At 50.2% G+C, this 12,146-nt stretch overlaps 7 protein-coding genes across 7 annotated transcripts; 4 read left to right on the forward strand and 3 right to left on the reverse strand.

The window, feature by feature from the left end:
- Window positions 1–2,304: 2,304 nt before the first annotated feature.
- A1O9_12430 (uncharacterized protein) lies at window positions 2,305–2,943 on the forward strand (the record flags this gene model as incomplete). Its single annotated transcript, XM_013398649.1, has 1 exon — window positions 2,305–2,943. The coding sequence occupies one exon, from the start codon at window positions 2,305–2,307 to the stop codon at window positions 2,941–2,943; it is 639 nt and encodes a 212-aa protein (XP_013254103.1).
- Window positions 2,944–3,867: 924 nt separating this feature from the next.
- Window positions 3,868–4,647, forward strand: A1O9_12431 (uncharacterized protein; the record flags this gene model as incomplete). The annotated part of the gene is made up of 1 exon (XM_013398650.1): window positions 3,868–4,647. The coding sequence occupies one exon, from the start codon at window positions 3,868–3,870 to the stop codon at window positions 4,645–4,647; it is 780 nt and encodes a 259-aa protein (XP_013254104.1).
- A 1,025-nt stretch (window positions 4,648–5,672) lies between these two features.
- On the forward strand, window positions 5,673–6,461 carry A1O9_12432 (uncharacterized protein; the record flags this gene model as incomplete). Its single annotated transcript, XM_013398651.1, has 1 exon — window positions 5,673–6,461. One exon carries the CDS (start codon window positions 5,673–5,675, stop codon window positions 6,459–6,461), a length of 789 nt encoding a protein of 262 aa, XP_013254105.1.
- Window positions 6,462–6,675: 214 nt separating this feature from the next.
- On the reverse strand, window positions 6,676–7,353 carry A1O9_12433 (uncharacterized protein; the record flags this gene model as incomplete). Its single annotated transcript, XM_013398652.1, has 1 exon — window positions 6,676–7,353. A coding segment is annotated over one exon (678 nt), but the record flags the coding sequence as incomplete, so codon positions are not given.
- Window positions 7,354–8,213: 860 nt separating this feature from the next.
- On the reverse strand, window positions 8,214–8,452 carry A1O9_12434 (uncharacterized protein; the record flags this gene model as incomplete). The annotated part of the gene is made up of 2 exons (XM_013398653.1): window positions 8,214–8,267; window positions 8,327–8,452. 2 exons carry the CDS (start codon window positions 8,450–8,452, stop codon window positions 8,214–8,216), a joined length of 180 nt encoding a protein of 59 aa, XP_013254107.1.
- A 286-nt stretch (window positions 8,453–8,738) lies between these two features.
- On the reverse strand, window positions 8,739–10,038 carry A1O9_12435 (uncharacterized protein; the record flags this gene model as incomplete). Its single annotated transcript, XM_013398654.1, has 2 exons — window positions 8,739–9,923; window positions 9,964–10,038. The coding sequence occupies 2 exons, from the start codon at window positions 10,036–10,038 to the stop codon at window positions 8,739–8,741; spliced, it is 1,260 nt and encodes a 419-aa protein (XP_013254108.1).
- A 971-nt stretch (window positions 10,039–11,009) lies between these two features.
- Window positions 11,010–11,841, forward strand: A1O9_12436 (uncharacterized protein; the record flags this gene model as incomplete). Its single annotated transcript, XM_013398655.1, has 3 exons — window positions 11,010–11,162; window positions 11,216–11,404; window positions 11,461–11,841. 3 exons carry the CDS (start codon window positions 11,010–11,012, stop codon window positions 11,839–11,841), a joined length of 723 nt encoding a protein of 240 aa, XP_013254109.1.
- Window positions 11,842–12,146: the final 305 nt, after the last annotated feature.

Consider the following 12,146-nt stretch of genomic DNA (forward strand, 5'->3'; position numbering starts at 1 on the left):
CTGGACTCGTTGCTGACAGGCCAAAATGGACCCGACAGGGTGGTAAGTTCACAGCACTCTAGCGTCGGATGCTTATCGATGATTGTGGGCGTTCTTGGGTATTCCCTCAGTGTCTTTCTTGACATGGATCGACTGAGGACCTACACGCGATCTATGGCACGAGTAGGTCCTCAGTCGATGATTTCTTTTGTGCATATATATTTCTTCGTCTGGCGCAAGATGAACCCATTGCCGAATCGAGGCGTTGCAGTCAAACCCTCAGGTAACTGCATTAGTTTTCACACATAACATTGCCTTCTTCCAACTCGCTATAACTTATCTTCCCTGCCCGACCTCTAGGTCGTTCGCAATGTCGGCTTCCAGCAGCAAACTTGTCCATGAGGCAAACAATGCCTGCTCGATCTGCAGCACCAAGCCCCCACACAAACGCAGAAGGTTGAATGAAGTGGATGCGCTTCATGATGTGATTGCAGGGGGAAGGATTCTGGATCCTTCAGAGAGACGAAGAAGATTGCTCTCTCCAGGCTTCCCATATGGGCTTGTTGATTCCGATGCAGAGAGCTCCACTGATGAGGAGGCAACCACTGGTGCACAAAAGCCCACTTATGTGGAGACGGTCACTGGCGCAGATATGACCGCAGATGAGCAAGAGGGCTCTGCTCCCTCAACAAAAGTCGACAGAGGTGCAGCGTGCACCTGCTGTACTCTGGCATACCGGTCCCAGATCAAGGACTGTCCAGCAACGAGACATGTAGTCAGACAGATTACATCCAGAAGATTTGGTCTGGGGTCTAATCCCAGGATGTGCTCTGAGTCTGAGGATTCAATTTTTCGAGAGTTGGCACCGTTGCTCGGTGCCACCGCGTTCAGTCGAATGGGGACAGTCATCATCCGGAGGGATGTACTCCAGCCTCTCGACATGAGCCTCGGGCTCTTGCAGATCCGCGTAAACGATCACGCCAACTGGAGCTTCGACGTCAGGACAAGATACGACAAGACGAATTGCATTGTTCTGGCTGGCCTGAGAATACTCCGAGAGGCGCAGAATCTCAACTTGGGATACAAGTTCCTCTCGATCGATGAAGATTCAACCAGAGAAGCTCTTTACAGGGGCGTTCGTCGTATTTGCAGATCCATCACGGTTCGCGTATCGAACACTCGGGGGCCATCTGTGAAGACTGCCGAAGACCGTGAGAAAGTCTTCCAAGAGCTCCAGGGTACCGTTTTTGATTCGAGGGAGGACGATATGCCATGGGCAGAGGCCTTGTATACATGGTCGATGTCAAATGGAGCTGACATAATTGCATGAGTCTCTTTTCGGACTGGTGGGATTCGATGTGTAAATATTGTATTATCAAATTGGACTGTTGCGTGCTCCGGTGTAATACTAGGTAGTAAATATGAAGCTCATAGTCACCCAGCAGTGGACTATAAGATAGCAGTAGCACTAGCCTACTTACTATTTAAACAAAACTTACCTAACAGCTTCCAACCCCCGATGCACGGCTTGTTTCAGCACCCCATCTCGTTCTGAGGAGAGGCTGACTAAAGGCAGTACTAGGACCATCGAGCCTTTATGGATGGTGATCGTGGAGGAGATGGATGTAGTCAAACGGAGCAAGGCATGCTTCCGTTCTATCACTCACGCTCCGCGACGGTCCGTCCATGTCAAAAGTGCAAGGGTCACTTCCGAGCGTAGCATTACAAGGAAGGACAAGAATTTGTCCAACGCCTCTCTTTTACTTGTGGGCCGGCTGCTGACGGATATCTGCGGTGGGCTTTGCGCGGAGGTCGCCGCCAAGGTCAACAGCACCATAAAGAAAGGTAACCGTGACCGAGCTGGAACAAAAGAACCAGTAAGCCAGCGACCCGGCCTTCGCGGTCCGTGCAATGGTGTGATTTGCTGCCCAAGAGGATCTGTCTTATCTAGCAAAAGAGTTGGATTGATGTGGAGAAAGGATGGCCGATCGTGGTTTTCGTTTGTGGCAGGGCGTGGATTCCACACACCGCGGAATCAAATGTCAAATTAGGGCTGAAAAAAAGTCCGGGGTTGAACCTGACATCGGCACGGCGGCAAAAAGGCGCTGATCACGATCTTCTCTTCGTGAATTTCAATGGCAGGGCGTGCCAGGAACGAATTTGAGTTTTGAATGGATCGCTGCGTGCTAATGTCATTGATTTTATGTGCTATATCAATCCCCTGACCACAGTCCACTCGACAGCCGTTGATCGTTCACATAGCAACCATGCCACAGTAACACAAGATCTGTTGAGCTTATCTTAAGTCGAACTTCCGACACAATGATGCTTGCCCAGCCTATCATACACCCACCTCTCGCAGAGCTGTCTTATAACCCACAATTTTCTTCACCCTCAGCTGTTCAGGTACGGCCCAAGGTGCCGCGAAAAGCAGAAACACCACCTTTCAATCTAAGAGCAGCAACATTAGAAGACGCACAAGCCATCTCTGACCTTGGTGCATCTGTGTTTTCTGCTACTTTCGGCTTCTCAATTCCTGCCAAGGATCTGGCTGCGTATCTGGACGAAGCATATAGCATCACCGCACTCCAAGACGATATCCTCAGTCCCAAGAAACATGTCATTGTCGCATGCGAACCTTCAGATGGCCATGTTATTGGCTTTGCGCAACTGACCGAAGGCACTAGCGAGCCATGCATAGAGGATCTGGCCAATATTGTTGAATTGCAACGATTATACGTTCACGCAGATTATCATGGCCTGGGGCTCGGGAGGGCTCTGACCCAGTGGACCGAAAAGGTGGCTTTGGATAAAGGATATCAAACCATGTGGCTGGGCGTCTGGGAAGGCAATTTTCAAGCCCAACGGATATACGAAGCCATGGGGTTTTCGCGTGCTGGTGAGCATGAGTTCCAAATGGGAAGATGTATTCAGACGGATTGGATCATGTACAAAGCGTTATGATTGTGAAAAGGTATCATGGGAGTTTTCTGTGGGATGGTCGGCGTCCCGACACGCCCCTGCTAGGACTGTTGTTGGCAATGATAGTATATCTCCCTAGCAACACTCAAATTGTTGAGGTTCACGGTCGAAATATAGAGACTAGTACTGAACGAAGCCGTCTTATGACGCCTTGAATGACAGGGAGATATATACTTTGTGGAGGGATTCCTGTGCCGTCCACCATCCAGGATCGGGATCGAAAGGAACCGTCTCCATGTCTGCAATATTTTGAGAGGGAAACCTGATAGAAGGCAAAACCCAGGCTGCCGTACATGTATATGCGTAAAACAGCTGCATAACGGATGGATAAAAGTACGTAGTACCAGACATCAATATGTAACCTTGAATATGAAACCCACATCATTCATGAAGAGAAATGCATGGGCGATTAACGGCAGGTTTGTATGGTCCTTCTAGGACTCCGTTGAGGCAGCATAGCGGAGAATGACAGAATGTAACCTCCATTGCTGCCACCACTTCTAAGCAATAGAGAGTGCTGCGAATGTGAGCTGCCAGGCCGAAGTCCCTGGTTGAGAGAGAAGAGAAAGCGATTCGGAAACTGAAAATTTACTAGCAGCAAGTTACTCATGACTCGCTAGTTTATGGCTTGGCATAAACATGACTCGAAATAATAGATGTTGGACCAGCCATCGGGAACCAGTAGTACCCAGTACTAACCACCTGTCCTTCACGCAGTTTGCGAGCATCTGGTTCCTGGTTACAATTCATGACCAACAATCTCTTGTCCTTTCAAGACCCTTCGCAGTCTTGATGCATTGAAACAAAAATGTGCCAAGTCTAGAAGCACAAGAATTTCTTTCCTCCCGGGTTTGCAATTTCCAACACCACCGAGTCTCATCCAGTCCGCGTTGGCCCTTCCTCAATATGCACAACACGTTAAACCGGTTGCAAACGACCTTCGGGTTCTTCACAACGTGTGCCTTTACTCTCGCGGCCATCATTGCTGCCCTATCTCTAGTCCCGATTCCGGCCCAGACATCCTCTCCAAGCGCCTCGATTGCCGTCCGCAATGTTCAAGTTGTCAAAGGGAGACCACATTACTATTCCGAGAAGCGTGAGGAATATGCCCAAATTCGATTTGATCTTGATGCAGATCTTTCCAGTCTATTCAACTGGAACACCAAGCAATTGTTCGTTTACGTGACTGTGAACTACCCAAGTTCTAAAGATGGCAAGAGCGGGATGTCTGAGGCTGTCATTTGGGATGCAATCATACCTACCACTGCCACTCCCTACTCGTGGCAGAGTCTCAAGCAGAAATATTTCCCAGAAAAGATAAAGTCCAAGAGCAAGAGTAAAAGGGTCTCTGCCACCAAGTCAAAGTCTACCGATCTCTTGAAACCTGGCGTCATATCTCTGAAAAACCAGAAACCAAAGTATCAAGTCACAGACCCGAGTGGTTTACTCAGCGAAAGAGGAAATGCTACTCTGCAAGTGAGTTGGAATTTACAGCCTTGGGTGGGTGCTCTGGTCTGGGACAAAGGTGCATTGGGCAACCGATTGGGAAAATGGGGAGCTGGAAGGGTTGGTCGAAGCGAAGTGTTTGAATTCCCCGCCTTAAAATCAAAGGCAGAAACTGTCCGAGACAAGAATGGACCGAAGACTCCTCAACCTGGCTCTGCAGCTCCTGCTGTCGAAATTTAGCCTCGCATCATGCCTAGTCAATCAAGCAAACGCCTTCGACTCTTTGGCGTCACCTGATCCGATGATATTCTCAATTGCGCACTTAGCATTCGGCCCGAACATGAGTAAGGTTCTTCGCCCGCTCCATTTCCAATCGGTGGACTGATGTATCTTCCTGACACTCGAGCGATCCTGCTCGGGTGTGCAACCCTGGAGATGAATGCACGTGGCTCAAGTGGCCCTGGCCTGCAGGCTTTATTCGACACTACACGATTTTGTATTGTGCTTCTTCCCGGCTCAAAGGGGCTAGTCTTGCATTCTCCTATCTAGGGTGCAACGTGGAAGTCAGCCTGATCTGGAGGATTTTGCTGCACCAGGTCGCGCAATATTCAGACCAGTCGCATCACGCAATATCCAAATGCGCGCGGTAGTGAGTATTCCAATAAGACGAGAGATCCATTCACTAGCCCTGTCTTCTCGGCTGAATGGTTGCGCCGATAGCCGAAATCATTGAACCACTGGAAAGCTGCGACTACTTGCCAATATCTAGGGCAAGGGAGACTGGCCACTCTGCTATGGAATAAAGGTCTTCAAATCTAAGAGTTGTCCCTTACGGTCTTTCATGCATGTCAACTGCTTTGGAGTCGGCTGCGAAGAACAGCGTAGGTAGATTGGGCATTCAGCCTGCATGCATGTTAGTCTCACCTTAGTTGTCATATCATCGCAACGATCCTCCAGAAGCGACGCTTGATCAACCTTCTACGAAATAGGCCATAGCAGTTTTTCAAATCCCAGTAGTGAGCAACTCGTGGCCCTTTCACGGGAACACAGTCTTAAGTCCGGACTGTCTTCCAATCATGTGCTTCCCTTCCTCTGGCGATCCCATCCGACACCCTTATGTCCGTTAATATTGGATGTAGGCCACAGACATCGCTCCACAAACAGAACGATAAACACATATCACACTTCCTCCCTGCAGAGGCAGTGGCTATGGGAAATTTCGAAACACACCCAACCATCGCCTTGTCATCTGCATTCTCAGCATCATGCCTCTGAAGTATCTCAACAAACTTCGAGACAAGCGCGTTCTCGTTGTGGGAGGAACATCCGGGATGGGATTTGCAGCGGCCGAGGCAGCGGTCGAGTATGGAGCTAATGTTGTCGTTGCAAGTTCAAAGCTAGAGAAAGTACAAGACGCCATCGGAAGACTGCGAAAGTCGTACCCAGAGGCAGCAGACCGCATTCGAGGAAAACCCGTGGATCTCAGTGCAGCCGACGTCGAGGAACAGATCGTTGCTCTTTTCGAATTCGCTAGCGAGGGAGGTAAACACACGCTTGATCATGTCATTATCACGTCAGGTGATAGTTTCAAGCTGACACCCCTGTCAGAGCTCGATTCTGAGAAGATCCAGGCTGTTACGAAAGTCAGACTAGTTGGCACTTTACTGCTGGCTAAGGTCTCCTCGCGATACCTTAAAAGCAGTCCGACCTCATCACTTACACTCACTGGTGGGGTGACGGATGCTAGACCTGTACCTGGATGGGTGGCCATGGGTGCTGTCGGCGCAGGACAACGAGGCATCACCCGTGCTCTGGCACACGACATGAAGCCGATACGCGTCAACTTGGTGTGCCCAGGTTTTGTGAAGACGGAGATGATTGACATGTTTCCTGCGGAGCAACTTCAGAGAATCCTTACCATATACAAGGAGAAGGCATTGACCGGCACTATTGGGACACCAGAGGACCTTGCTGAGGTTTACCTTTCGTTGATGAAGAATGAATTCATCAATGGTGCAGAGGTCTCTTCTGATGGTGGTTACCTTATCTCATAGGAGTAGTCAAAATGAGGCCCCTTGCACCGTGCTCCTGCCTGTGAGCAAGTCGCCTCAAGAGAATACTACACCTAATGCCAACGCTTCAAAATCAAAAGTAAACATTCTACAAACCTATATATCTCCAAGAACAGTACCTCTGTGTCCTAAGCCCCCCGCCCCAAGCTCAACCCTTCCAATCCAGCCCTGGCGCCAAAAATGAATCATTCTGGCTCAATACACCGATAAGCGTGACCGCAGCAATCAGCGGATCAACCTCCCTCTCCTCCAGCACCAGTAATCCACCCAGTGCGAATTTCCCGTTCGAACTCTCATAACGCGCGGCCTCGAACTTCTTCCCTGCTACGGCTTTGAACAGCCTGAGTCTCCCGGATAAAGCCATAGGTTTACCCCAGAATGTCGTGTCGGAAGATGCAGGAGAGGCGGTCGTCGTCGACAACGTGTCCCAGAGATACGGCACGCTGTCCTTGACAAAAGACTGAGCCCGTGATCTGTGCGATACCGGCTCGACGCTAATCCCATGCGAGCTGTGAGCAGAGTCCGCAGGGAAGCGGATGTGCACGGTGCCGAAGTTGAGGAGGTGCTTGCGGATCTCGGCGAGGGCCATTGCCCTGCTGGTGCTTTGGCTTCCTTCAGTCGTGGGCTCCTCGACACTTAATCGAGAAGTGACGAACCGCGACGACCCACGGACGACCCACGTGGGATGAAAGATCGGGTTCGCGCGCAGCGTCAGTTGCGCCAGTTGGTGGATTTCAGGAGTTATGTCCTCACGGAACGTGGTTTTCAGATGCGTGGTCAGGTCGAGGATTTCAGAGTGTTGGCCCTTCGATGTTAGAGGGCGCATGTACAGGATCCGAGAGGGTCGGAACGTCACGGCTTGGTCGACGGGGAGATCTCGAAGGTCCTTGTCGGCCATCGGACGTTCTTGAGTTCGACGCTCTCAGTGGAAGTTTCTTGCTAGACTGTTTGTTTCGGGATTCCTTGCTGAACAAAATAGCAATGATGTAGGCCAGTGGGTTTATGCATTCTACGTAAATAACTAGAGTATTTGTGCTTCCTTTTTTTGTTGCGACTGTGCTTTTGCTGGGAACACATGAGCCATTTGTTCATCCATACCTAGAGAAGATCCGAATCGAAGCGAGATACGCGGCATCACACGGCCTTGCTGGATCTCCAGGTCTACAAGAACAGGAACAAAAAGCCAGCCCCTCATGTTAGTCGTGCATTTGATGAGTATGGAGAAAGACGGTTTCCAGAAATCCCGCGGTACTATTTTTAACCATTGGTTGATAACGCCCATTGTCGTTCGTTGGGTGGGGAGATCCTTCGAATGCCATCACCCCCAGGAAATTCCGGGGTAACTTCGCCAGTGGCCAGGAGATGGCATCGTATTCGGGAACTTTCCATCATGGGCCAAATCAGGCTGCAATTTGACTGGCTTCGGTTCAAGCCCCGTCATGGAATTATGGCTACTCCTTTTGGCTAATATGTAGTTGGCTAGCCACTGGCTCACATTTGTAGGAGATGCAGTACGATAGGCTGCAAGAAGGAGGGATAATGGTGCTAAATGCAAACCTTCTAGGCATCGATAGGAAGGTGGTCCAGCTCAACATCCCGTGCCGTGCATTCTCCTATCTTTACGCTAGGAACATGTGCCATTCTTTCCTGGAAAGCGGTAAACTGGTTCCATTTACCGAGTTCAATCTGAAGAAAAATGAAATCTGGAAGGCCCTGCTCATCTCAAACTTCCCTTTATCGTTTCACGGAAGTGAGCTTGACATTCAATGGCTGCAACTGCCAGAGGATCTATTTGGAGATGCGTTAGAGTCTCCCTGAGGAGAGCCTCGTTTGGACGGAGAACTCACGTAGAACCGCGCGTCCTCCACCCAGGTCTTGTGATCTCCGTCAAGCTCAATATCGAAGTTCCACAGAAGCTTTGCAACCACTAGTCGAGCTTCGGCGAGGGCCAGCCTAGGGACACTGTTAGCCATGTTGTAGGGGCCGTGACAAGGAAAAGAGGAAGTGGAGGTACAATTTGCCGATGCAGTTTCTCGGTCCCAAGCTGAAAGGGCGGAGGACCTCGTCGACAGCCAACCCGGCCGGGCCCTTGCTATCTAAGTCGAACCATCTCTCGGGTCTGAATTGCTCGGGATCCTCGAATAGCTTCTCGGAGCGGCCCATATACCATTGGCCCATCGAGATGTATGTCTGCGGTTGCGGGATTAGCATCATTTATCTCTCTCCACAACGACAACGAAAAAAGTGATTAGATATGTCTTAACCTACATTACCACCGATAAAGTCCCCATTGATAGTATACCCCTCCTTTGGCGTCAGGCGCGGCGTGATGTAACTAGCCACAGGGAAAATTCTCAGCGACTCATCAACAGTCGCTTTGAGATACGGTAAGTTCGCCGTCGCTTTGACAGTGATTTCATCGCTGGAGGAGAAATTCCGTCGAATCTCGTTTTTCAGCTTGTTCATCACATGTGGCGTCTTGCATAGATGATAGAATGTGGCACTTAGGCATGTGCTGGTCGTCTCTGCTCCGCCTCCGACGATAAGGATGGAGTTTGAGATGATCTCACCTTCACTCAGTTTCTCGCCGCCTTTCATTTCGCGTAGCATCAGGCCGACAATGTCAGGTCGTTTCTTCTTCTGACCCCCTCCGTTGTCCACCGTGAGCCCGGAAGCCTCTGCGTTGTCGCGGGCAAGTCGCTGGTTGATCGCCGTCTTGGCCAAATTCAGGAAGTTGTCACGCTCGTCAATCATCTTCTTGCTCAGCAGTGGCTTTAGAAGGTTCATCGAAAGACCGAAGCGTCTGAACTGATTGAGAGCAGCAGTTTGCTTCAACACGGAGAGTAGGAAGCGTGGCCAAGGATGCATGCGTCGCTTCTCAAGGCACTGGAATTCTTGGTCGAGCGCCAATTGGCCGATGACATCGTTCAAGGCCCAAAGAAACCATTCCACGATGTTCTGCGAGCCTTCCGCACTGGCCACGGCCAGCTGTGAACAGAGCAGGTCGGTGTAGTGCTGGAGCACGGGCTCGACTTCTGCGATGCCGGCGTTCAAGAAAGCGGGGCCAGCGAGACGCCTGATCCGGGCGTGCTCTGCGTCAGGAGCAGTGATCATACTGTGAGGTAGCCGCTCGGTATCAGGTGGTGCAAAATGATACTGAGTCTTACCCAGCTGCGGTCGAGAGTTGTAGATTTGCGGCCATGCCTCGGGAGCGCTGAATGAGAGCTCGTCAGGGGCGATGCGGACTGTGTTCCCATACTGAGCATGTATGGCAGCAATGCACTGGTAGAGGTCACCAGTCGCATGATGATAAGATGCAGGAATGCGTGATGCTCTCCAGAGAAAAGGCCCTGGGTATTTGTGCAGTGGGTGGAAAGGAGAGATGTTGTAGAGGAACTTCAACACTAAAAGTCCGGCGATCTTGTATTGAATCAGCAAGGCAAGCTTTCGCAAGTGGTACACTTCTCATCTGGACTGGACATACCGTAGATGCGACAGAGAGCCAGATCCAAAATGCTTTGATGCCACACTGGAAAAGAGCCTCGGCTGGGGACGCCATCGGACTGTCAACGTCTCTATCGCATGATCCTCAAGTTGATGGAATATCAACGATTCTTAAGTAATCGCTGTTTCATGTACGGGAGGACTTCTCTGCCTGATTTTTTTGTGGTTTGTCTAGGCTGTCGACTCTCAGCCCCAATCCGAGAGGAGGCCTGACCAATCGTTGGGCTGTCATCTCACTATCATAGCAGTAAGCCGCGGTTGCTAACCGGCTGACATCTGTTCACTCCGCACCTTTCCTAGAAACTGCTGAACAGGGTGATTTTTGTTTGACTAAAGGAGGGCTCACTGTCATAAGCAAGCCGAACAGCATGTTTAGGACGTTTACTTCGAATTTGAAAGGCAAGAGGTGGTAACACACCCTGCCTTCCCCTTTGAAAAATAATTGTGTCTTCAGAGGTTGATCTATGTACCTCGTATACAGGCGTCATATCTGACACACGAGAGTCCTCTCCTCTTTCCGTTCTGCCTGAGTACTAGCTCCTGGATCTCTGTCACTTAATTGCCCTCAGCTACGTATTCAATCGGCCTGGTTTGAGTGTATCTGACGGAAGGAAGGCCATCCAGGTACTCGTCTTGCAGGATGGAGTCTGGTTAGCAACCAGTCTTGCTGTCCGCAGGTAGTGGCAGCAGACAGTGCCACAACCTTGTTGCTCCTGATCAGATATGAACCTCTCGAGGATTGATAGAGCAATGATGGTTCATGTGTGAGACTTGCAAGGAAAAATAAGACATCTCAAAGCAGCGTGGCCAAGCAGAGCAGTAGGGACGATAGAAGGCGCCGCTTTTGGGTGCCAAGGTTTTACTGTGGGGTCCAAACCACGTGATGACGCGGAGTGGAAAACTGGCCTTGCCCCCCTTGCGGCCCCTTTCCTCAAAAAGTTCCCGCAGTCAAGCCGCATTGACACACGGCGTTTGTTCCTGAGAACCTGTGTTCCTTGCGATTTCCCAACCGACGCACAAGTCAGGATGCGTTTCTCTTCGATGATCTTCGGCCTGTTGGCCTTGGCCGTTTCTACAGTCTACGGCACTGCATTGACATACAAACTCGGTGCCAGTGAAAGAGCCTGCTTCTTCACCAACATTGAAATTGCACAGGCCAAAATTGCATTCTACTTCGCCGTGGGTCTCCTCTCCAAATGTACTTGGGTGCCCACTAACGCATACCCCATCAGGTTCAATCAGGCGGCTCGTTCGATGTCGACTACTCTGTCGTAGGACCCAATGACAAAAGAATAATGGAAGGACAGAAGGAGAGACAGGGCGATTTTGTCTTCACAGCTCAGACGGTTGGAGAGTACCGCTTCTGTTTCAGTAATGAAATGTCAACCTATGCCGACAAGATGGTGGATTTTGAGATTGCGGTAAGTCATCATCCACAGGGAAGGGGCTCAACGACTTCTGACGCTTCTCGCATCAGGTTGAGCACGAGTCAAAATCGGCACTCTTGCCACAAAAGGCAGGGTCTAGCCCTGAACAACATTCATCTCTCGAGGACTCGATCTTCAAAGTGAGCGGACAGTTGAGCACTATCAGCAGAATGCAGAAGTATTTCCGGACAAGAGAGAACCGTAACTTCAGCACGGTTAGGAGTACCGAACAGAGGATCTTCAATTTCAGTTTAATTGAAGTCATTATGATGGTGGGAATGGCCGTCTTGCAGGTCTTGGTGGTCAGATTCTTTTTCCAGGGAGCCAGGAAAGGTAAGAGTCACATCCGGAACCCATTTGGATTTACTCTGACAGGAGCTCCTGCTAGGCTATGTATGAAATGTATGGGTGAAGACCATTCTCTTGGGTAATTGGCTGTTGTCCACTTCTCATTGAGCAAATTGTGCCGGCACCCCTGGAACGAATTCTTGATCGTCCTATTGGTCGAGCAGGCCCTTCGGCGCACAGAAAATGTAATGTATTTGGACGAAATGCCAGGATTCGGACAGATCCCACAACTTAGTTGGTCATCGTCATCGTGTCAAGCAATGAACTTCTATTCCTGTTTGGGTGCAGAGCTAATTCGCTAGCGGAATCGATACGTGAATCAACAGTGTTCCAGGGTTGCTTTCGAATTCAGACATATATTTACCTCTCCATATAAACAGGAGGCGCG

Source organism: Exophiala aquamarina (assembly GCF_000709125.1).
Source record: "Exophiala aquamarina CBS 119918 chromosome Unknown aczIA-supercont1.23, whole genome shotgun sequence".
NCBI lineage: Eukaryota > Fungi > Ascomycota > Eurotiomycetes > Chaetothyriales > Herpotrichiellaceae > Exophiala > Exophiala aquamarina.